Source organism: Sciurus vulgaris, assembly GCF_902686455.1.
Source record: "Sciurus vulgaris genome assembly, chromosome: 2".
Lineage (NCBI taxonomy): Eukaryota > Metazoa > Chordata > Mammalia > Rodentia > Sciuridae > Sciurus > Sciurus vulgaris.
The window spans coordinates 27154082-27178672 of record NC_136462.1 but is presented as its reverse complement, the minus strand read 5'-3'; the positions used below and the strand labels follow the sequence as shown (position 1 = coordinate 27178672).

Sequence of the window (24591 nt, the reverse complement as noted above, 5' to 3'; positions counted from 1 at the left end):
AAAAAAACTTTTGATACAAGTGATTTGAGGAAGCAGGGCATTAAGGTGGTTATTAACCTTCATTGTAGAGAAAGGAGAAAGATTAGCAAATATTTACCAACCGAAGACTACAAATTTAAGTTAAATGTATGCTTTTTCAGTATTTTGAGTTTTAATCTATTTATTTTAAAAGGCAGAGCTGTCCTGTACAGGAAGGTCTGTAGGTATGAGTTTTCTTCTGAGTCTGTGACCTCATACCTCTGAGACTATTTGCTATTGGAATGTACGTTACATGAACTACACTGTTGGGCAACTGGTCACAGAGCTGTTATGCTATGAATGTCACAGGATCTGACTTTGCTTCCCAACCTTGAGATAAGCAACCTGCTATGTTCTGATCTTGTTATGATGAAGTATTGGTGTGTAAAAAGTGAGCATTTTCTTCCTAAGAACATACCTAAAACTTATCCTCACTTGCATAAATTATGTTGTAAGTGAATCTAATGCATTCACTTTTAACACAATGTGAAGTCTTATTCTTCTGTACAACCACATAAGCTTTTTTATATCCTACATGGGGCCTGCAGTCAGCAGCCATGTCACTCAGCAGAGCCTGGTCATTTCTGTTTATTATTTTCCTGCAGCTCAAAGGAGGGGCTGCTCCCTATTGACTGTCCATCCCCAGGTCAGTTTCCATGAGCAATCACTACCGACCTAACATATAAGGGAAAAACCTGCTTTTCCCAAAAATTTGCCAATTTTTTTTTAACTCAGTAGGACCAGTAGATGGACAGAGAGTACATATGCTTCTACTATGTATACTGACATCAGATGGGGACAATGGCATAGTCACTCTGGAGGCCAAGGCAGAAGGACCACGAGTTCAAGTCTCAGTAAGTCCTGAGGCCCTGTCTCAAAACAAAAAATTAAAAGGGCTGAGGATATAGCTCAGTGGTAAAGCACCCTGGACTCAATTCCCAGTCTGGGGGTGTGGGGGTTGTGCTAGACACAGCAAGGGGAGAGAGAAAATGAACTTCAGAGTAGTGTAACGAAACAGATTTGCAGAGAGAAGAGAGATCCAGCCACAGCTCCAGCATTTACTAATGGTGTGACAAGATCACTCACTGTCTCCAGTCCTCTTGTCTCACTCAGTAGTGCCATGCCCCACTCCCAAGGAGGCAGGCAGGCTCGATCAGGTAACGCAGGTGCAAGAACTCTGTGGACTGGAAGGTATCACACATCTGGGGTACTATTTTTTTTTTTTTTTTTTTGGTACCAGGGATTGAACCTAGGAACACTTAACTACTGATCCACATTCCCCAGACCATTTATTTTATTTTTAAATTTTGAAATGGTACCTCACTAAGTTGCTCACTAAATTGCTGAGGCTGGCTTTGAACTTGAGATCCTCCAGTCTCAGCCTCCTGAGCTGCTGGGATTATACATGTGTGCCACTGTGCCTGGCTTATGGTTAGTTGTGAAGTTGGTTTGGGAACACACTGACAAGGGGGCATGAGATCTTTACCTCAGAAGCTTGCCATGAAATCAGTAGTGACAGTCACACTGCTTTCATTGGGAGGGACAGTTCTGACTGTTGCGCTCCTGGAGGCCTTGCAGGATCTACTGAGCATGCAAGGCCCTGATCCATCTGTCCCCAGGCCATTTCTGGTTTTCCTTGACAGTAAGCAACCCCTGGGGGAGTGGGGGTCTCCCTCTGGACAAAGAGCAGCCTGCTTCCTGCCTAATGTAAAACACTCCCCTGGCTCAAGTGGGTGCAGCCACCACATGGCAAGCACTCATCCCTGCACGTGGCACTGCGTGGGATGCTGGGGGATGGGGTCGAGGCCAACATGCTGACGCTCACTCGTCCTGCTTGCTGTGCCATGAGAAATAAAGTCCTTTGCCTCCGATCCAGGGCGCTGTCCACTGCCAGCATCCAGAAAACAGTGACAGGTTAACTTGAGAGTTTTTAAGTCAGCCAAAAAAATTTCCCAGGCCCCAACCATTTGGGAGGTCGACCATAGAATAGTGAGACACACACCCTTTGAAAAAAGAGAGGACGAGGCCTTCATGAGCTGGGTTGGGAACATGAGCAGTCTCCTAGGACCTGTCATGAATGCTTGCCCACATGGCGGGCAGTGGGAGTGTAAGAGTCCTCGCTATCCCCTTACGAAAGCAGTGACTGGGGACAGGCAGGATGGAGATGGCTGCCTGAATGCTCTTTGGGTTACTACTCACTCTCCTCTAGGCAAAAGAAAGAGACTGTGATTGTGACAGTAGAGTGACAAGCCCAGCAGCCCCTGTCAAAGGGCAATATGAAGTGACTGCTAAGTCAGAAGTCTCCAAAGCATCCATAAATGGTGCAGCAAAAGGGTCCTGCTAGCCAACACAGTACTTCCATTAAAATGACAACGCTGAAAATCCTTGTGCGAGCTGTGTACTTCAGTCAAAAGCAAATGTGTCTTGCATACCAGCTCAGGGTCACCATCTTCCTATATGTGCTGATTTCTCCCCCTACCACAGCCTCAGCTGCTTTAAAGGGTAAGATGATCTAAAGCAGGGCCAAGGTTTCCATGACCCCAAAGGGGAACCAAAGGCCATACACACCCACCCTGGTATGCTGGAGACTCCAGGGAGCCCTCCAGATTCAGGGCTCTATTGTACAGGAGTCACACCTCCTGCCAGCCAGTCCCATGCTAGCGGAGGAGGTGGGAGTATGAGGTGCAGGGTTTACCAAAGGCACTAAGAACTGCAGGGACAGTCATTAGGGATATGTGCAGCAACTAAAAGAAAAGGAACCCAAAACCCAAGGGCTCACCAGACACTAGGCAGAACCCTGAGGAAAATGTGGTGCCAAACCGAGTGAGGGGTGAAGAAGGAAAGAGCTTCTCCCCACTGCTCACATCCAGCACCCCTACACTCTTCGCCGGGAAGTAGCATAACCTCTGGGTGGTGCCTGATGTAGGCCTACTAGCCCCATTAGCTCAAGGTGGGAGCGGGGAGTGCCTGAATTCAACTGACAGGGCTTGAGCCAAGTTCCCAGTAGAGAAAGGAAGTGAGAGTGACCTTGTGGTAAGGGCTCTTTGTGCCACTTCAACGTGGCATCCACTGTTGAGTGTATAGATTGTACTGATCCCACAAGAGTCAAAGAGGATTATCCCATTCAAGGACTGCTGTGTGTACAGAGGTGATCCTGTCTGTCTGTCTCCTCCTAGTGGTCCAGGAGAAAGAAAGAAAACTCTGGGAAAGGGAGATCACAGCTTTAAAAACTGGCTGGCTGCTGGGACACTGAGTCACCAGGATGACACCGCCACCTGCTGGAAAAACGCGCCAAGTACACCCTTTTCTAAAGGGACACCTATTAACTGACTGAACTCTGAAATGAGTATCCCAGGCCCCTCTGACATGACATTCCTACTTTGGAAAGGGTTCACTTGGATTTGAAAGCTGCAGAGTCAGATGGCTGGACTAGACCAATGAGGGAAGGGCTCTGTGTTCTAGGAAAATGGTACACACAGGAGGATAGCCAGCCTGGAGTCATCTCAGATTTACATTAAAGTGGCAAGTCCCTCTGTGGGTAAAGAAATCATTTCCCTCTCCACTCACCGAAGTATGGGAGTAGCTCAGTGGGACCCTTGATTCACAGAGGTTCCTCAAAATGCTGTGCCTGGTTCACTGATGGTTAGGCTATTAAAAGCTGATGATGTTAAGAATTTGCAGTTTCGATTGGGCAGAGGGGAGTGAGGGGAGGAAAGGGGGCAGGGGAGTGGAAAAGATGGTAGAATGAGATTGACATCATTACCCTAGGTACTTGTGTGACCGCACGAATGCTATGACTCTACATCACGTACAACCAGAGAAATGAACAGCTGTGCTCCATTCATGTACAATGAATCAAATGCATTCTGCTGTCTATGTATAACTAATTAGAACAACTAAAAATCAAAAATCAAAAAAAAATTAAAAATTTAAGAAGCTGATGATGTCCATTGAGAAGCAGCAACCATTCAGCCCCAGTGACAACTCTGGATGGCCAACATCATATGCCAGTTGGGAGACTCAATGCTGAGGGATTAAAGACACTTCTCCATGGAACCAAAAACTAGGGAAGCAAACTCGACTGCCTACCAGTGGACAGTCTGGCTCATTCACTCCTGTGGAGCCCACGGTCAGGGCCGGTATGCTGACAGGACTATGCAACCAAGCTGCTGATCAAGCTGCACCATCCAAACTGCAGCCATAGGCACCTGGATTTATCAAGGCACCACCAGGTATGGAAACACATCTACCATCATGAACTGGGCACAAAATAAAGGTCCACAGGTGTTGAAAGCCACCACCGCAGGCCACACTCCCACTTCCTGCCTGTCTTGCAGTGAAGAAAGTCACGATGCATGGAGCACTGACCCCACCTGCTCCTAGGAACTGACTACCTTTGGACTTTGTTCCTTTCTTGGGCTCATCACTGGTATCTCACTGCTGCGGACACTTCTTCAGGTCCAGTGTTGTGGCTGGTCTAGTCCAGCCATCTGATTCTGCGGCCCTTGAAACTAAACTGTCATGTTTTCAGCTTTCTAAACCATCTAGTCTGACAGTGGATCACTTTTTTGTCACAATGGCCACCCAACAATGAGCCAATAGACAAGGTATTTCATAGATAATCCACAATCCCTATCATCCACAGTATCTGATTTTATCAAGCATTTTATAGTCTCCTCGGAGATTTCTGACTCTACCTCCATCACCCCCTTTAGGCCTGCACAACTCAGTAGAGCAGTCTGGTCACCATATGCAGTCATTGTCAGAAAGGTTCATCTCTTCTTGGTCACCAACTGGGTAATGATCAGGAAAAGGAGTAGAGTTATAAAAACCTATTCAAAAACTAAAATTTCCCTGATCATGATTTGTCTGTCCTTTCCCTTAGAAAAGCCCCAGATCGGCTGGGAAGGGTGGAGAAGGGTCTACAGAATTCAAACCTAATTTTAGTTCAGTCACCTAGATGGTCTCACTGGAGTGACAGTCATAGAGCATAAACATAATGACCACTTGATTCGGTACACTGCTCTTCAAGTGGCTTATATGTGTCATGTAGAAGATATAATGGGTCTCTCCCAATTTTCTAATAATGCTCATGTCAGAAAGGTCTAGATATTAGTAGAGGATAAGTGGGGGAAAGGTTATGGGACACACTAATTATGTGGTAGTTGTAGGAAATAACCCAAACTGTTAGGGAAAGAACACCTTAAATCTCTGGAGATATAAAGTGAAGTGAAACAATGCTCTCTTTGTGCCCAGGTCCAGCAACAAAATCTGGAAAAAGACTCAGATGGTCCACCTAAGTCAAGTGACCGCTGAAGCTGGCAATCTGACCTGTGGCTATGAAAACAGGAAAACACATGTGGATATGACTACTGATGTGCCTGATGACACCCACATCAACTCCCAAATATGCACTTTCCTCGTATGTGTGCAAATTCTGTCAATCTGATACCAATCATATGCTTGCCCTGATGTAGTAGGGGCCTTGGGTTATGCCTTATACTTTGACTGAAACTGCAACTATTTGGTGACACTTCCCATATGGCTTAACCAAATCAATGTAATGGTGATCTAAATCAAATCTGATGGTGATACAAATAAAATGTAACAAAGTGTCTGAACTGAGTGACCCATGCCCCTTCAGGTGGTATGTTAAGGATGTAAGGAAGAATGAGCCACAAATGTCTTTCCATTGGGCATGGAGGTCACTTTTTTTAATGTGGGGGTGGGTATTGTCATTACTGACAGTAACAACAAAGATCAAAGGTCAATTTAAACTCCTATGCACAGATCATAATGGATAGTAGACGGGCTTTAGGGTACATCTCAGTTGTCTGAAATAAGACTTAATGGTCTCCAGCTCAAAGAGGATTTATTCACAGGTGGCTGAATTCAGGACTCTGGAGGCCATAGTTGAGGTAAATACTGAAGGCTGGCCTCCTCCTGCTTCTTGGAATCCCATGAATACTGTATGAAACAAATTAAAGAGATTTGGTCCCTCCCTCTGTCATCCCAGTTCATCAGAGTAGCTAACAGAGTTGCATATTCATGTGAAAGTCTGGAAAAGTCAAGACAGTGTAGAATGGAGGGGTGAGAAGTACTGTTGGGAAAGAGTCCACCATCCATGTCTCGTGCACCCACAAACCTTGCTAGGTATGCCAAGAATGCAAGACCCTGCCTGTGCTTGACTAGGGTCATTTGTCAGGGTTGTATTTGCAGCAAACAACCTGGAAAAAAAAGGTAACATGTCCCTCCTGGACAAAGAGTAGGTTTGCTTACTGCTTGCAATAACACAGAAGATTCCCCAAGCCTGATAGCCTCCATACAACCCACAGTGTATGCAGTTGTTCATTCAAGCTCATAGCATCACTCCGTGGGACCTTGGGGAGGCGTAAATGAAACCGACTCCAACATGCCAATACTTATCCCGCTTTCTGTAATAAAGTCCTTTGTCTCTAACGCAAAAGCATCACACCTTCTACCAGCAGTCACCAAACAACAATGTGTCATGGTTAATTTATTAATGTCAAAGTGGGGCAACACTTGTTGGCTTTTTGGTCATTTCCGACATCCTCTGCTAATTTTCTCCTTAGTGATATTGAGAAAACATGATATCACTTGGCCAGACAAATTAACCCTTTTCAGATCATATAAAACTTCTCCTAGTTACTTTTTAAGCTTAACTGATGAAATCTAATCATGTCTCAAGAAAGCATCTGTGTCATACAAAATAAAACTTTCAAGAAAATAAATCTGTTCTCACAGGACAACCTCAGATCTACCTCCTGGAATCCTTATCACCATCCCTGGATGCTCAAACTGCCCTGATGTGCAGGACGAAAGTACCCAGTTAGGAATTTTCCTTTCTGCTGACGCCTGCACATCCCGCAGATGAGGAACTCAGGCCTTGGGCAATTCTACACGAAGAATTTCCAATTCTTTATAAAGTTCAGAGCACCGTTAAGAGCCCCAGTTTGAAAGCGAAGTGAGCCATTCCAGCACCACCAATAAGGACTGCTTCCTCAGATCCTAGTGTCCCACTGTGCCCCACCAGAGCAAACCCAGTCCACCCAGACTGTAGCTCAAGCAAGCCAACCTCTAGTTTTCCCTCCACAGTGGACCCTGGGATCCTCCTGTGAATCCTTCCAGTCCCCGGGCCAATCAGAGAGCGGCGTCCCGCCTCCCAGTTGCCATGGTGCCCGCCGAGCCCCTCCCATCACTCACCAGACGTGCGCCGGCTGGTCCAAGCGGTGGAAGCGGGTGGCAAAGGACACCAGCGTCACCAGGGCCAGCAGGGCCCACCGGCCCGCCGCCTCGAAGCGTCGCGAGCTCCGAACAGGCCGTTTGGGGCTTCGTGCTGCAGCCTCAGCAGCCACGTCCCGACCCACGACCCTAGCAGCCTGGGACCCGCAGCGACCCCTCCGGGAACGCAGCTCGGACCCTGCCAGGCCTCCGCCCATGGCCGGCGGCATCCTCCCCCTCCTCAGGATCACCCTTCGGCCCAGAGGCACGCTTTGTCTTGTCAGCCGGCCCACCGAGGAGTCACAAGAGGGCGGCTCGGGGTGCCCTGGGAAATGTAGTTCCCGCCGCTGGTAGCGGAGCGCAGGGCCCCGGCCTCTGGGTGGGGCGGGAAGCGTGGTGGCCGCCCGGGCCACTAGGAGGCGGCAAGAGGCGCAGAGCATAATGGGAGGACGCGAAGATGGGGACCGGCTCACGGAACTGCAACTCCCAGCAGCACCGGGAGCAAGAGACGGGGAGGAGGCGGGGCGGCGGGGAGGAGCCAGCCAAAGGCCGCAGGGAAGTCCATTCCAGCCAGACCTCGCTTCACCCAGACGAGGGCCAACTTCTAACTCGTGGGGCTCTCACTGGGCCGCAGTCGTCCGCGGGTCCCGGGAGCGAACTTTCTTGGCTGGAAGAGGGGATCTCCCGAAGTGCGAGATGCAAGCTGGGAAGGTCTGTGCCGAGCTCTAGGGGGAGAGGGTCGCTTAATTGGTAAACGTGGATTAAAGCTGGGGGCGGGGCCGAGAGTGCGCCTCTTCGCCCCGCCCACGGCTCCCACAACGACTCCCGGCGTGCCGTGCGTCGCGCCGGGCACACTCTGCGCCTGCGCGCTGCCCGCTAGGCCATTGGATCCGACAAGTTAGGGGTGGAGGCGCTCCCGGAGGAGCCTGCGCCGTGGCGTCCGGTCACACCCCTCTCCTGTCTGCGTCCTCCAGGTCCCCAGCTGCCCAGATTTCTAGGGCTTCAAAACGTCGGTCCTGGTTTCCCCTTTCCACGCTTTTCTGCCGTTCTCGGCTGGTCTTCCTAACCGTTGACGGATGGCTTTCCAGAGAAGTTTGCATTTTAAGAGCCCCAGGGGAGAGGGGAGCGGTGGCACTTTAAGCCGTCACAGTCTGGGGAGCTTTCCGGGTTTAACCTGCATTTCCCCTATCCCTTCCTAGAGCCACTGTATCACCTTCTGATAAAACGGATTGAATATGTTTTATAAGCGACTCACATGAGTCTCGAGCGCACTGAAGTTTGAGAACCGCTCCTTAGGGAAGGTGGCGCATCCCTAGGACGTTAGATCACGTTAATAACATATACCCCTCCCACTTCCAAATGGAAATTTAGGAGTCCTTAAGACCATGTGTAAGAGATGGCTAAAAAAACTGCTGAGGGAGTAAGGGCGCTAACCTAGCATGTTTGAGACCTTGCGTAAGATCTCCAGCACTGCAAAATAATAAAAATTGTGAGAGTAATTGGAATGCATATTTGATTTCCTGAATTCTTCCAAGCATGCTACTGAAATGGACGCTCTACTTGAGCTTAAAATTTAACTGTACAAGTGCAAAAAGTAACAGGGAATGATTTACAGTACTTTCCCTTCATCTGTTTCTCTTCCCGTGCTTTGTTATCTGTGATCAGCTGTGGTCCAAAAATATTAAGTGAAAAATTCCAGAAATAAACAATTCATAAGTTTAAATTGCAGTCCTTGCTGAGGGTTGTTGAGATCTCACACCATCTTGCCTGGGATGTAGCGAGTCCTTTTGTTCTGCATATCCAGGCTGCAGAGGCCACTTGCCTATTGATCACTTTCTAACTGTCTTGGTTACCAGATAGGCTACAGAGGTTCAGCACTGCTGATGCTCAAGTAATGCTTATTTTACTTCATAATGGCACCAAAACTAAAGAGTAGCAATGCTGGCAGTTTTATCACAGTATGCTATTATACGTATTCTATTTCATTACTGATCGTTGTAATCTCTTACTGTGCTTAATTTATAAACTGAACCTTAGGTATGTATGTCTAAGAAAAAACAGTATATATAGGATGTGATACCACATGTGGCTGCAGCATCCAGTGGAAGTCTTGGAACATATCCCCCCAAAATAAGGGGGGACTACTGTATATAGTTAGCACTAGTGAGAGAAAATGCAGAAGTTTCCTACTTATGGGCCATAGTGGAGGGCAGTGGAATTTACTGTGACTCTGATCATCTTAATACATGTCAGAGGTGTAGCATTTATTCATTAGGTGAGACATTTCTTCAGTGATTCCAACCTAGTCTGCCTTCTAGTAGTCAGTCCCTCACAGCAGTCCCTGTTTATTGATCCAGGAGGCCCCTCCAGCCTAGCCAGATAAGGAAAGGGTTACATCTCCCAATAGAATCCTACTGTAGTTGCCCAGCTTCTCCTCTGCAAAAGACACTTTTTGCTTGTCACCAGCTCTCTGTGCCAGGACCATCTTCACCTTCCCCACAAAAGGTGCTTGCAAGGCAGGCTGGTACTCTTGGGCTTGGGAACCACTTTGGGAGAGCTTGTGTTCCCACTTGTGTCCTCGTCCACCTAGAAGACTGCATTGGTAGTGTAGGGCTGGGGAAAGCAGGTTCAGATAGAAGTTTGGGGTGCTGGGGTGGCAGGATGGAGAGGGAACTTTGGTAACATGTCTGTAGTCTGAAAGGTAGTAGACAGGGGTGATCTGAAAAATTCTACCAAGTTCTCTTAGCCACGTGAATATGTGTCTGGGGGAAATTCATGAGTATTAATCACTGGTTACTCTTTCTTGGATCCCACTTTGAAATACTGGTTACCCAAGAAGCACCAGTTCCTTAAATCTCAGAGGAAAAGCCACACACTGTTGTCTTTAGGAGCCTGAAGATAGCAAAAATGAGAAAAATGAGCCAGGCATGAACCATGGCAGAACACATTAGCCCACAGTTGTGCAAAAGCATCTAGCACAAAGACTGTTTTATTATAAAGTGTTAAAAAGTTCTATTTATACACACAAATGGATATCCTCCCCCACCCCAGGGGGCTGGGGATTGAACCCAGGACCTTGCACATGCTAGGTAAGCACTCTACCACTGACCCCCAGCCCCACAAATGGGCATCTTGTAGACTTGATAGGATGTCAAAATACAATATTGCAAAAAGTGCTGGCAGCACAGTACACTGTAGATTGTCAGTCGTTCCGCCTTATGATCAGCCTGTGATTGTGATCACAGAGCTGTGGCTTACTGCTGCCACCTGACATTTTAAAGAAATATTGTACTGCATATCACTAGCCTGGAAAAAGATCAAAGTCCAAAATTTGAAGTATGGTGTCTAAACTGAATGCATATCTCTTTTATACCATTGTAAATTTGAGAAATGATTAAGTTGAACCACTGTTAAGTCAGGAACCATCTGTAATGTGTAGATCAACAGAAAACCTGAGGGCCAGATGGGGCCCTGTGAACTGCTAGTTGCTACCTCACCTTTAGGGTGAATGGGCACATGTGCTAGCTATTTTTATGAGACCAGTTGGGAGTTGAGGACTGGAGGGTGGGGAATTAAAGGAGATAGACCCCAAAGCATAAAAAAAATTACAATTCCTAGTCTTTTTGCCACTGCTGGCAGGGATCTCTGCCATCATTTTAGGGTAACTTTGTTTACAAGCAGAGGAACTGAAGACTAGATAAGGAAAAGTTTTGTCCAAAGTTATGCAGGGCTGGATCCTGCACTGGATCTGGACCCCAGAGATGCCAGCTCCCTGCCCACTCTGCCACACACACTGCCAACTCAAAGCCAGTCTGAATTTTCTGCCCAGGACATCAGACAGCTCCACCAGGAGCATAACAAACTTCCCAAGAAGAAAGAGTTGCCCCTGTGATCAGTGTCAAAGTCCCCTGGTGGAAGAGACGCCCCTTGTGTTTGGAGCCAAAGTTCCCTGGCGCCTGTCTAACCCAGCTTCCCCATTGGCTCATGGGACCTGCCCTTTCAGGGTTCATCCCTCTGTAGCTCTGTGAGAGGGGACATTCCTTAGGAAGCTGAGGATCACCACAGCACTATGACAGAGTCTGGCAAGGTAAGGCAGGCCCCTGAAGGCTGCTGCCCCCTTAGTGGCCACAAGACCTCAGGGACTCATGCCAGCACAGTTGGGAGCCAAGGGACTTACACAACTCCCAGGGCCTCTGACCCAGAGAGCTCTAAGTCTGCCCTGGGATGTCCAAGTGCAGTCCTGAGCAGAGGCCTGGTGGGACGGGAAGAAGCCGTGGTGGCTCAAGAGACCCTTTCCTGGGGCTGGTCCCTCTACTCCAGTGGGCTTCAGAGGCTGGAAACCCAATGAGCCTGGGTTAACATACCCCTTGTCCTCTCTCTCTCCTCAGCCCATCCTTTATTCCTATTTCCGAAGCTCCTGCTCATGGAGAGTTCGAATTGGTAAGAGCTGAGTACCTTGGTGGAGTGGGGTAGAGAAGCCTCAGGTGCAGAGCTGGCCTGGGACAGAAGGGGTGTGCTGTCAGACAGGACTTCAGCCCCAGCAACCAGCATCGCTAGTTTCCTGGATACCCTATCCCTGAATGGCACCTCCTCCCAGGAAGTCCAACAAGAACAAGCCGGGGGTGGGAGGAAGGGGTTGTTTTTCTTCTTGGCACTGCTACTTGCCCCTCTCTGTTCTCTAAAGCCCCTTAGCAACCATGCTTAAAACAGGTTTATAAAATCCAGAGGTCCCTGGTAACCCACAGAGGAACAGCTGGCCTCCCTGATTCTTATTTGATGTGTCAAATTAACTACCAGTGTCAACCAGAGGCTTCAAGGGAGCAGAACCACAGTCCTCTGGCTTAGTCCTGCACCGCCCCCACCTCCAGCTTAAGACAACCCTTGACCAAGGTCATCCTTTTACTGTAGCTCTACTGATAAAGGGCTCTGCCCCGAGTCCTTTTGTGTGTACAATTCCCTTTCATTCTGAAAGCCCTGTCCCTGTTGTATATATAAAGAAACTGAGGCCCAGGAAGGTGAATAACTTGCATCACGTAGCAACTAAGAAACCAAGCTGGAATTTGAGCCACATAGTCTGGCTCCACAGTCCCCCTGGTGGTCTGTTTCATGCTGGGGATGCACCACAGACAGAATCCACACTTTTAACTACTACATTGTGCTGCTTGTCAGTTGGGGAAACTGCAGCAAGTGGCCCATTAAGTACTTGACTGCTGTCTAAGGAAGCGGATGAAAATAGAACCTAGGCAGCTTGCCCCCAGAGCCTGGCCCTAAGTGCAAAGCACTGTGTGACACTCGCCCCCGGCCCCATTCCAGGTCACTTGATTGGTGTCTGTGGAGTCAGTAAGCAGGAGGACCGGGGGTGAGGAGAAACTTTTCCTCCAAGATGTCCCCATCTCTGGGCCCTTGAGCCTATGCCCTGGCTGAGCGCAGAGCAGTAGGAGTGCTGTCTCTTTAGGGCCTTCACGCTCTGGCTTCTGCACTTGACCTCCGCCACTTTCACTCTCCAGATGGAGCTGACCAGCACCAAGGAGGAACCTGACCTTTCGCAAGCTGTCCTCACGTGTCACATCTTCCTCTCCTTGCTCCTTGGTGCTTGCCAGAGCCCAGCTAGCACCCTGTTTTAATAGCCAAGCGTACATGTACACATACATATGCACTCTTCTCCACTAGGGCTGCCCCTGGTGTTTGCCAGATGGAAGGAAACCTGGTCACTGGAGTCACTGCAAATGCTTTGAGACCACCAGTGCCATCCTGGAATCTATAGTAAATGAGAATAGAGAGAATGGATTGGAAAGAGATTCTTCTCTAAATAGAAACAGGTGTCATTTGGCCTGTGTATGCTCTGCGTGGTCCTCTGAGCATCTTTCCTTTGCCCCTAGATGCCTTCACACTCCTTCATCGCACCATCCATGGGGCAGGAGGGCCCTGTTGCAAGGTCCAGAGGGTGAGGTCTCTAAGAGTTCAGGGGTGAGAAAGGTGGAGTCTCACACACCCGGGTAGAGTGGTGGGTGGTAACAAGAAAAGCTGGACAGAAGGGGATAGTGCCAGGCCGTATGTCTGCCATCTAGCAGTGTGGGGAAACTCCCCCCTTGGCAGCCTCATATCACCCTGGGAGGGCTCTTTCCTTGGGAGTATAGCAAGAAACTGAGCCTTGATCTCCTGTCTGTGGTCTCTTCTAGCTTTGGCTTTGAAAGGCATTGACTATGAGATAATACCCATCAATCTCATAAAGGATGGGGGGCAACAGGTAAGGAGGCTGCCCCCAGACCAAAATGTGGGAATTAGACTGAAGAGACCAGGTAGGGGTCTGCCCCCATAAGTACGCCTATGTCGCATGGTCCCTATGACTGGAAGATGCTGCTGGCTCTCCCTGTGGGACAAGGTAGCAAGCTGTGCAGCAAAAGGAACCACGAGACAGGTCCAAGCCCCAGGTACAGCACTACAGCCTGTGCTCTCCAATGCCTGACTGCATCAGGGTGTGTAGCCACTGAGTCCTTGCCCCATACTCCCTTCTCCTGGTTCTGCCAGTCGGGTCTTCCACTTCAGCCACTGGAGCAGCATCTCATACCCCCTGCATGGATGGCTAGGGTAGGACCTACCTTGGTGGTCACAGTGTGAGATGCAGGGAAAGTCAAATAGTCAGGCCACTGGGGAAAAGCCTAAAGCTCAGGAGCAGTTAAGGTTCCAGATAATGCACAGATCTCTCAGGGTTTAGCCTGGGCTTGGGAGCAAGGATCTCCCCAGGGAAGCGGGGTATGCACAGATGGCAGGCCTTGGGTTTGCCCACTTGCTTGGTTCTGCTCTAGCCTACTCAAGCCAAGCCATCTATCCCACTGGGACCTTGTCTCCACAGTTTTCTAAGGAATTCCAGGCAGTGAATCCCATGAAGCAGGTGCCAGCCCTGAAGATTGATGGAGTCACCATTGGCCAGTCAGTGAGTACAGGGCTTGGGTGGCCCCTCACAGGAGCAGTACCCTGGATGAGAGGGCCTGGCATCTCTTTCTCACTTGTGTGTGGCCAAAGAACCTAGCATATACAGCTGCTTGGTGGATGTCTGTCAGAGGAAGAGAGGTTGGGGAGGTGAGGAGAGAGTAGAGCATGTGGGGAACCAAGATCTGTAGGACAAGGGCCAAAGGCTTCCAGCTGTGGAGGGCAAGGTAAAGGAAGTAGAGGTGAAGCCCTCTCTCCTCTGGTCCAGGGTCCCCTCAGGTCCTCTCCCTCACTCCTGTTCCCTCTGGACAGCTGGCCATCATTGAGTACCTGGAGGAAACTCGGCCCACTCCACCACTCCTGCCTCAGGACCCAAAGAAGAGGGCAAGTGTGCGCATGATTTCTGACCTCATCGCCTCTGGCATCCAACCTCTGCAGGTGAGTCCCTTGCACGCCTCTCACACTCATCCTCTCACACACTGGTGAGCCCACAATGAGGTGTCTAGATTGGAAATGGGGGTAGCAGGAAGTCAGAGAAGGACTCCTGGGGGCTTTGACCTAGCCACAAGGCTGATGTGGGCAGGAATCCTGGAAATCCTCCACCCAAGAAGCCCTCGGTTTCCAAAGATGCAACTACAGGGGCTCAACGTGGAGAAAGGGCTGGTGGCAGGGAAGGGGCTGGGTGGGCTCAGGTCCAGGCCTCTGGCTTTAACCCGAGCAGCCTCCCTCTCATCTGTGCTGTGTTCAATACAGACACACCTCATTTTACTGCTCTTGGTTTCATCGTGCCCCGCAGATTCTGGGGTTACGTTTTGTTTTTGTGGTACTGGGGATCGAACCCAGGGTCTTGTGCTTACAAGGCAAGCACTCTGCCAACTGAGCTATCTCCCTAGCCCTGTATTTTTTTTCACAAGTTGAAGGTTTGAGGCAACATTCTTTGAGCAAGTCTCTCAGTGCCATTTTTCTAACAGCTCACTCCATTGTTAGCATTTTTAGCAATAAAGTATTTTTCAACTTAAGGTATATACACTTTTTTATACATACTGCTACTTCATACTTAATAGACTACAGTATCATGTAAACAAAACTTTTATAAGCACCGGGAAATAAAAAAAATGGATGTGACTTGCTTTATTGCCGCATTCACTTTATTGCAGTGGTCTGGAACCAAGCCCACAGTCTCTCCAAGAGATGCCTGTATTAGGATTCTCATGGGGTTTTTTGGGTTTTTGTTTTGTTTTGTTTTGTTTTTCTAAGTTTCACTAGTAAAACAGAAAAGTAAGTACTAAAACTGATCTTCTGCTGAGTTTGGTGGTGCACACCTGTAATCCCAGCTACTTGGAGGCTGAGGGTGGAGATCCCAAGTTCAAGGTCAGCTTATATAACTTAGAAAGATACTTTTTTTAAAAAAGAGCCTGGGGATGTAGCTCTGTCGTAGAGCACTGACTACAGTGTGCAAGGCCCTGCGTTCCATCCCTAGTACCACAAAATAAATAAGTAAATAAAACTGTTCATCTGTGCTAACTCCTGACTTTGTGAGAAAATAACCCCAGAAGGGTGGAGTGACAGCCAAGTGACACAGCTAAGTAGTGGCAGAACAGGGACCAAGGCCAGGACCTCTGTGCACCTGTGCCCCACTCCCGTGTCACTGCAGCAGAGAAAATTCCATTCTACAGGTGAGGAAACTGAAGTCCAGAAGTAAAGTGGCTGCAGGGGTACAAGAGTCAAAATCTCTGGAAGCCAGTCCTGTGCCCCTCCCCCACCCAGGCCCTCCCTCTCCTAACATGGGAGCATATGAGGGAGAAGCACTGGGTCAGACAAACAGGCCTCAGGTTATGGCCACACGTGCCATGGCAGTTGTCCTTTGTCCCTACTCTTGTACATCTCTGCCAGAATCACATGGCTTCTGGACTATAAGCAGCCTGAGAGGGTGGCTACCAGGATGGCTCCCTCCAGTAGGTAAATAACCAGGGGCAGATGGGAACTGAGCTGCTCAGAGCAGGGCGTAGCTGAGGGGAAGACCCAGGTGGCTCCCAGAGCAATCACAGACTTTTCTTGGGCTACACAGAACCTGTCTGTCCTAAAGCAAGTGGAAGAGGAGAACCAGCTGCCCGTGGCCCAGAAGGCCATCATTTCTGGCTTTGATGGTGAGTTCTCACTCCTGTGAGCTGCCCCAGAGTGATGGCTTAGAGAAGTAACCCTGGAGCACAGGGCCCTGGCACCTGAACCAGCCTGCCAGACTGCTTCTGTCTTGACAGTGGCCTGGGTGGTGGCAGGCCCTTCAGAGCTGGGTGATGGCCCAACTTCTGCTTTATTGCTTTTCCCACCCCAGTCAAGAAACCACGACCAGCAGAGTGCCAGCCAGTCAGTGTGGGAGCAGCTGTCCTGCCAGCTGCAGGTCTTGTCCCTCTGGTGGGTGGCAGCAGACTTGAGGAACCCAGGGAAATATCAGCCTGTCCCTAGAAAACTTTCCAGTCCTGACAGCCTTATCCCCTCCAGCACCCATGCCACAACCTGTCACTCAGCCACCCACCCATTTTATAAGTATGGAGGACAGGGCCCAAAAGGCTAATGTCCCATCTCCGTGCCCGGAGTAAGATTACTTGTGTGGCCTCCCCACAGCTCTGGAGCAGATCCTGCAGAGCACCGCAGGGAAGTACTGTGTGGGAGACCAGGTAAGTGTCCCCAGATCTGCCCTCAGCAGCCTCCTCCCTCGTGCTGACCCCAGGTTTTCACTCTCCCACTGGGACTCGCCCATCCTCTCCCACTCTGGGCAGACAGCTTTCTGTGGGGAGCTCCGCTCCCTGAGAGGAGTGAAGGGTCCGGGCCAGAAGACCACACGTGGGAGAGGGTAGTGGGCCAGGCATCAGATGAGGGACTAGGCGAGATGGCATCTCCCTTCTCTCCTAATCCTGAGATTCTGGGATCCAGGTGCCTTGACTCCTACAGGCTAGGCCCTGGACCTGTGGCAGTTCTGGTTCCTGAGTGTCCTCTCACCAAGGGCCACAAGCACAGTAACATCCACCAAACCAGCCGAGCTTTCTCTGTCCACCCACAGGGTTGGTTGTCAGGGTAACTGCAGTGTAGCCTAGAATAAGTGCTGTCCTTCTGGGGGACAGAGCCACGTAGACCCAGGGGAAGCAAGGGTGAGGGTGGGTGGTAGGGGTGGGTGGAAAAACTGAAGCAGATGGGAACATCATGGACGGACACCTCTAGCACAGTGACAGAGAACACACCCAGTGAGTCTAAGGCACTCATCCTGACACGAACCCACCCGACCTCCTTTCAGGTGTCCATGGCTGATCTGTGCTTGGCGCCTCAGGTGGCAAATGCTGAAAGGTAAGAGAGAGCGGCACCACCCTTCCTTCTCCTGGTTCTGCCAGTCGGGTCTTCCACTTCAGCCACTGGAGCAGCATCTCATGCAAACCCTTCCCCGACTGACGAGGCCACGCCACACCAGTCACCTCAGCCTTGAAGAGCCAGGGTGGAGAACCAATGAAATGCCCTTACCATGCCCACTGCACCCAGGTGGTCCTGTATACAGCCTGTGCTTCTAAGAGGAGGTGGCTCACTTTGTGGACACCCTGTTGTCTCCAGACAACGGGATGTCCAGCAAGAAGGTCAACCTCTGTGTTCCTCCAGCAGCCCTTCCACAGAGCATGAGTAGGTACCTCTCTGGAAGGCATCATGCTGGGCATTAGGGACATGGAAGTGCCTTGCACTGGGCTTCACACATAGTAGGTTCTCAATAAAGAGTCATTGCTTAGATAGGAACAGTAGGTAACAGATATGCCAAATGATACCACACCAGACCTACCCACACCCAGAGAGCTACCCATGACAGGGCCGCCTCCTTGTCCTTCCCTGACTGGCCCCATGGACCCCATCCAGCCCTACCTCTCCACTTTCCTCACTACCCATAGGGCAGGCTCCCCTATATCCCTAAAAAACATGGTTTACAAGGTGTTTCTCTGCCGCAGGTTCAAGGTGGATCTCGCCCCCTATCCTATCATCAGCCGCATCAACAAGGCACTGCTGGCGCTGGAGGCCTTCCAGGTGTCTCACCCTCGTCGACAGCCAGATACGCCTGCTGAGCTGAGAGCCTAGCTCCCAAACCTTGCCACATTGGCACATGGACAGGGAGGGGACACAGGAGTAGATGCTGGGTGGGCTGAACAGGCCTGGAAATAAGCCTTAAATGGGCAGACAGGAGACTTAGCTTTAGTCCTTGAACTTGAACTCCAGACCTGGTGCTGCCTTCCCCCTAAACTTTGTCGTACTTCAGTCCTCTTATCTGTCAAGTGTCAGGAGGTGATGGGCAGAAATGGTATCTGCTGTTTATGTCACAGGGCAGTCACGAAGACAAAATGAGAATATCGATTAAAATGCCACAAGTTACCCAAGTGCCACGAGGAAGCCTTACTGAACTGACTTCAGGGAGTGCCCATGCTAGAATTTGGTCATTAACTGCAGCCCAGCCTCCAGCTTATTAAGACCGAGCTGGGTTCCAGAATTTGAACACTGCCCCCGACTCCCAGCTGGAACCCCCCATGACTGGGCTCAGGACAGGAAGTCAGTCGGTCAGCCACTTGCCTGCTTTGTGATAGGCCTGGCCCTGAAACCCAAGGGCAAGGAAGAGAAGTAAGCCCAGACGCCTGCCTGCGAGAATCAGGATCCGGAGAGAACTGAGCAGGAAAGAAAGCACCTAGTCACCAACAGGAGAGGGAGTGGTACCATCAGTAATGTTCTGCTCCCTCACGAGAAGCCAGCCGGTGCTCAAACCAGGGCCTTACCTCCAGGGGCAGAATTCTCTGTACCAGTTGCAAGGTTAGGAATTTGGGCAAATCCAGCCACGAGTGGTCCTACGAACAGGAGGTAGGCTGCCCCTGCTGGCAGTGTGAACTGTCACTGTGGTCAACTTGAGCTCAGGAAACCAGCCAGGTGACAATTCATCATGGGCTGTGCTAGTGGGGACATGTCCCCATGCTTGGCAGTGCTCACATCGAACCAGGACCAATTCTTGGCAGAGACAACGTAGGGAGATTAGAGTAGCTTCTGGCGGTGAAACGAGATGACCTTCATGACCCATACCTGAGATTTCATTTCTCCCACGTGGCTGAGGTTAAACGGGACTGGGGTCTACATGCCTGTTTCAAATGGAAGCCACCTTTCTCAACCACGTGTCCCTCTTCTGCAGCCCAATCCTAGGACACCTAGTTCTCCCCTCTCATTCTGAGTTCTTTTGCGGCCTTTCCTCTCTTGAAAGACCTTGGTTCCAAGCTCCAGAATAACCAGTGGGCCACTCTTTTTCCCAAGGTGGGTTTGTCCCCACAAAGCCAGAGAGAAGCAGAGGAAGGTAGATGAGACAGGGTCGTGATGAGGGAGACTCCGTGTACCCCCGGTCCTGCCCTGCTGCCATCTGGACCCTTCCCTAAATTACTGCAGCCTTGCCTGACTGGATAAGACTCACCTGGTCTCTCTCTACAAGAAACGTTATTTGGTAAAGGACTGATCTCTTCCCAGAAACCAGGGGTCATGACCTCCTGAAATTTGGATGTCTGAAATTGAAGGTGATTAAAACTGGGGACTACAGGGAAAATGAGCTCAGAGGAAAGGGCGAGACCCCGCACTACAGGCATGTACCTGCCACTCCTGTGGCAGTGCGCCTGCCGGACCTGGAGATGCGGGGGGAGCTCTGCAGAGGAGCAGCAGTCCAGCCTCGGGCTGGGCCTGGCCAGATGGGCTGCCGCCGCCACTGCCCTAGGATAAGGCAGCCGACTCGGCCCCTCACCAACCGCTGCCTCTGTGAGCCCAACACATCCAAAAGGATTTCCAGCCCGACTCGGGCTAGCAGGCGCTACCAACTGCCTGCCTCTCCCCAGTCTCATCTCCAGGCCACAGGAAAGTTCAAGAGACTTCTGGGAAGCAAGAGAACGAATTAGAATCCACATGTAGGATAGAAACAGACAGCCTGAGACCACTCCCGCTTCCCTGTATGATTCTAGAGAGAACTAGGTTGGAGAGGGCGACCTGGAATCGTCCTAGGCGGGAACAGTCTGGTCTGCTCTCACTAGCAGTGAACTTCACCATTCCCTCCCTTCAGTCTGCCAACATGGAGCAGCACTCCCAGGTGACTCCCAAAGCTGGGAGCCAGGATGTGTGCAGGTGTGAAGTGCATCTGACAGACGTGGACCTTGCTGTTGCTGATTTTATGTCCTCCATAAAGCGTGTCTGGCCCTAACTACCACTCAACTGTGTGTGTTGGCTCTCTGCTTGTGTGTCTGTTCCATGATGAACTTCTAGGAGCCCATGTGTTTCAACTCAGGGCTCCTCCTCCTAGATAGCATCCAAATATTAACCTGTTCATCCTGGGGCTCCTTCCACCATCCCAAAAACTGGTGGCAAAGGATTTATGGGTTTTAAGGAAAACAAAAGTCAGGTAAAAAGGTAACAGTCTCCATTATCAAATAGTATTTAAAACCATCCCTCATCTAACGCACAAAACTCATTTTACATGTATCTTCCCATAGTCCAGGTCCTATTTCAAAAGAAATTTTCAGATAAGCATCACATGTAATGTGAAAATCAGTCCCAGGTGGAGGACTGGTAAAAAAACAAATTTTGTGGCTTTTACTGTGGACTCAGCATGGAATCATCAGAAATCCCTGGAGTCTATGACATTTCAGTGAGGCATTCTGTATTAATCAAGAACTAGCAGGCTATATGGAGGAGGGTGGGGGTGGGTGTGAGTTATATGGAATTTTCAAATGCAGTTATAGAGGCCAAGAGGTCCCATGGTCTGCCATCTGCATGCTGGAGACCCAGGAAAGTAGGTGATGTAATTCAATCCAAAAGCCTGAGAACCAGAGGAGTCACTGGTGGAAGTACAAGGACCAGAGAAAATGAGACATTCTAACTCCAGCAATGAGGCAGGAAAAAGGGGCGGGGGTGTGAATTCCTCCTTTCTCTACTTTTTGTTCTTTTCAGGCCCCAGTGGATTGGATGATGCCCACCCATCTTGGGGAGGACAGTCTACCTTACTGAACCAACCCATTCAGATACTAATTTCATCAGAGACATCCTCACAGGCACATCCAAGATGGTGCTTCATCTGGGTACCCTGCAGCCTAGTCAGGTCGCCATAGAATTAACCATCACATCCTCCTTTCTTATCTTGCGCCCTCCCAAACCCAGACAAACCCATCCTTCCCCACAAAAACAGATGTGTCTTAACCAAAGAAACTCACTCCAGAATCCTTTGAGGAGACTCGCCTGGAAAGCGCCAGTCCTTGCAGGGATCTCACAATCAATTATAGGCACGACCCAGGGAAAATGACTAAAGCTTTCGGGTTCTCACTGGCTTTAGGGGGACAGAAGTCCGTCTCTTTATTTCATGATCTTTTTGCAAAACATTTTGTACTTTAAAGCTAGATCCTAAGACAGGGAAGTTCTGCTCACTGTCCATAGCAACACAAAGGTCTCAAGGCCAGGGCTAGGAACCATCCTCGTCTCCCTCTTCATCCAAAACCAAGGAGCCTCAGCAGCAACTTTTCTGAAAACTCCCCTGGATTTTGGAGACTGGGGCTGTGGGAAAGTTGGGGAATCTGGAAGTTGGAATTGGGAGGGCTGAGAAAACAAGACCAGGAAGGTCACCACTTAGGATCAACTGAGGGATGGAAACAAGTATCGGGGAGGTAGTAGATGAACAGAGGTCCTGGTGTCACTGAATGACTGCAGATCAGGAGAAAGGAGCAGTCTGTCTGATCTCCGGGCCCGCAGTGTTGAGTCAGAGTGAGGCTATCTTGTGTTTTCAGCCCTGGGCTTCTACTGGAGTCCAGGTTATCATGGATGGATGTCCTGCTGTTCAGAAATGTGGAGACCTGAGATTTTGCTGGTTTTATCCATACTCCACAGGAAACCATCCTCCAGAGACCCAGGTCTGGTTAATTGAGAGGGGAACCCCTTTCTCTATTCCCATAAGAACTTTGCTGGAAATTTCCCTGCATGAGTGCAGAGTGCCCTCAAGCTCTTCTAGGCTGGGTTCCTGTCCTACCTGTTATCTCAGTATCAAGCAGTGTGACTAGTCTCACTCCACAAATGCACATGAAGTTGAAAGATGTCCATCCTGTACAGTTGTGGCTGACTCTCCCCTCCCATCCTCTTCTAACTTCTCTTTTTGGGGTCTAGAAGATCATAAAGGAACTAATATCTTCCTACATGCACAGAATTCAGATCAAATGGCCTACCAATAATTAAGCTTCCACAAGCAGTTTTTTAAAACAACCTCCTCTGTGACTCCCTCAAGTCTGCAAATAAAGTCTTATTTTCAGGTGTCAGATGCATTACCCAACCCTAGACCGTCTTAGTGTATTTATACCCACTATAACAAAATAACCAAGATTGGATAATTTTTTAAAAACATAAATTTATTTTCTCACAGTTCTGGAGGCTGGGAAATCCAAGATCAAGGTAACTGGTTCAGTGTGTGGTGAGGGCTTGGTCTCTTTCCAGGATAGTGCCTTCAATGTTGTCCTCAGATGGTGAAAGAGACGGAAGGGCAAAAAGGGCTTAAGTGGTTCCTGCAGTTCCTTTTTTTAAGATACTAATCACATTCATGAGGTGGAGCCCTCATGGCCTAATCGCCTCCGAAAGGCCCCACCTCTTAATACTGTTGCTTTAGGGATTAAGTTTCAGCCTGATTTTGAAATAGTAAAGGCAATCACCTTTTCAGGGGACATTTTTCAGTAGGAGCTTCTCCCAAAAGGCTGAGTGAGTGGTCAAAGTCAAGCCCTTCATTTCTATATCACTCATCAGACTGTGAGGGACATTCAGCAGACACCTGATCCTGATGTGCTAGAGGCCCAGGGAGACCTGATATGCAGTCTTTCCAGACTGGGAGTGGCCACAGCAGATGAAGAGCAGATGTTGGAGTGGCCTGATACTGTATCGGATGTGGCAGGTCTTCCAAGCAGATGAAGTAGTAAGACACAGCAAATGCTTTGGAAGGATTAAGGCTTCAGGAAGGAGGTGCTGCCAGGAGACACTCGAGAACAAATCAAAGAGCACAGGAATTGTTTTCCACAGAAGTTTTACATATTAAGCAAAGTGATAAACTTACTAGATAAGCAGGTGAGTACACATGTTCGTATAATAAGTATTCATTTTATTGGTTCCTCCCAACTTTTCAACGAAACTTAACTTAGCTCTTGATTGCATGGCCACAGGCACCATTCTGCTGTGGGAGAATACTCAGAACTTAGTTGTTGAGTTTAAGCTGGAACTATGTGGGTCAAAGAACACCAAGGCTGAATGTTCAGAGCTGCAGTTTGTGAGCTGCCTTATATAATCTTGTGCTATGTCAAGGTCAATCATATGATGAATAAGAAAGCTTTTAAGAGTCAAAAAATAATCTTGGGGGGCTGGGGATATGGCTCAGATGGTAGAGTGCTTGACTACCATGTGTGAGGCACTGGGTTCCATCCTTAGCACCATATAAAAATAAATAAAGGTGTTATGTCCATCTACAATTTTAAAAATATTTTTAAAATAATAATCTTAATTCTATTATGTGTTAGAGTGACATAATACAGCCAGTATTCCAAACGTGACTTTAAATAAAGATCCTTAGCTACATGTAAGCTGCCTATGCATTGTTTGTTTTGGGGTTTTTTTTGGGGGGGTGGGTACCAGGGATTGAACTCAAGGGCACTCAATCACTGAACCACATCCCCAGCCCTGTTTTGTATTTTATTTAGAGACAGGGTCTCACTGAGTTGCTTAGTGCCTCACCGTTGCTTAGTCTGGCTTTGAACATGTGATCCCCATCTTGGCCTCCCAAGCTGCTGGGATTACAGGTATGCACCACCTCGTCCAGCTGCCTAGGCATTTTATTGTTGGTTACGGCATAATTTAGTAGGCAGATTATATTCATTTAACTCACAATTATTTCATATCTCTTCTTTATCCTGCAGCCTCTAAGATATGTTGCAAAAGCAGAGAATGACCTGACAGGCTTATCTTAGAGTCAGAGAGCACTGAACAGAGTATTTAAATGGCACTCCTCCCTACTCAGACGCCAGGAATGTGAAGAGGCAGTGTTTTAAAAGATGTCAAAGTCATGTTATGGTGTCATATTTGCAAATAAAACTAGGCTGAATTAAATATCTGCAGACTATGTTAATGATTAACCTGGTATTCAAAATACTGGTGCCAAATTTGAAGAGATGAGCATCACTAGGGACCAAATCCTGACTAAAATTCAATGTTCTATTAATCATCACTATAAACACAATTTTTTCCAAACCCAGTTCCCAGTTCATAATACTCTGATGTGAATTTAAATACAGATGAAAGATCTATTATTAATCTTATCCTCATTTTTTAAATTGTATAATCTTGATA

At 48.9% G+C, this 24591-nt stretch overlaps 3 protein-coding genes across 5 annotated transcripts in view; 1 reads left to right on the top strand and 2 right to left on the bottom strand.

The window, feature by feature from the left end:
- The window catches only part of POMT2 (protein O-mannosyltransferase 2), a gene marked incomplete at its 5' end in the record, with an annotated part of 38417 nt that extends 30717 nt beyond the window's left edge, over positions 1 to 7700 (bottom strand). For both annotated transcript variants that reach the window (XM_079130157.1, XM_079130156.1), the window contains one exon: positions 7243 to 7700. In XM_079130157.1, the coding sequence (XP_078986283.1) occupies positions 7243 to 7700 (458 nt within the window). The remainder of the gene's footprint in view (positions 1 to 7242) is intronic.
- A 1-nt stretch (position 7701) lies between these two features.
- GSTZ1 (glutathione S-transferase zeta 1) lies at positions 7702 to 20442 on the top strand (the record flags this gene model as incomplete). 2 transcript variants are annotated; one of them, XM_079130189.1, is made up of 9 exons in its annotated part: positions 7702 to 7971; positions 11649 to 11700; positions 13440 to 13507; positions 14114 to 14194; positions 14503 to 14628; positions 16259 to 16337; positions 16813 to 16865; positions 17480 to 17529; positions 18171 to 20442. In XM_079130189.1, 9 exons carry the CDS (start codon positions 7702 to 7704, stop codon positions 18295 to 18297), a joined length of 906 nt encoding a protein of 301 aa, XP_078986315.1. In that variant the 3' UTR covers positions 18298 to 20442. The 2 variants fall into 2 exon arrangements, with proteins under 2 accessions (XP_078986315.1, XP_078986316.1); XM_079130190.1 differs by lacking the exon at positions 7702 to 7971 and adding an exon at positions 10940 to 11347.
- Positions 19510 to 24591, bottom strand: part of TMED8 (transmembrane p24 trafficking protein family member 8) — a 48644-nt gene continuing 43562 nt past the window's right edge. The window contains exon 6 of the mRNA XM_079130183.1: positions 19510 to 23233. Coding sequence (XP_078986309.1) covers positions 23199 to 23233 — 35 coding nt within the window. The 3' untranslated portion in view covers positions 19510 to 23198. The remainder of the gene's footprint in view (positions 23234 to 24591) is intronic.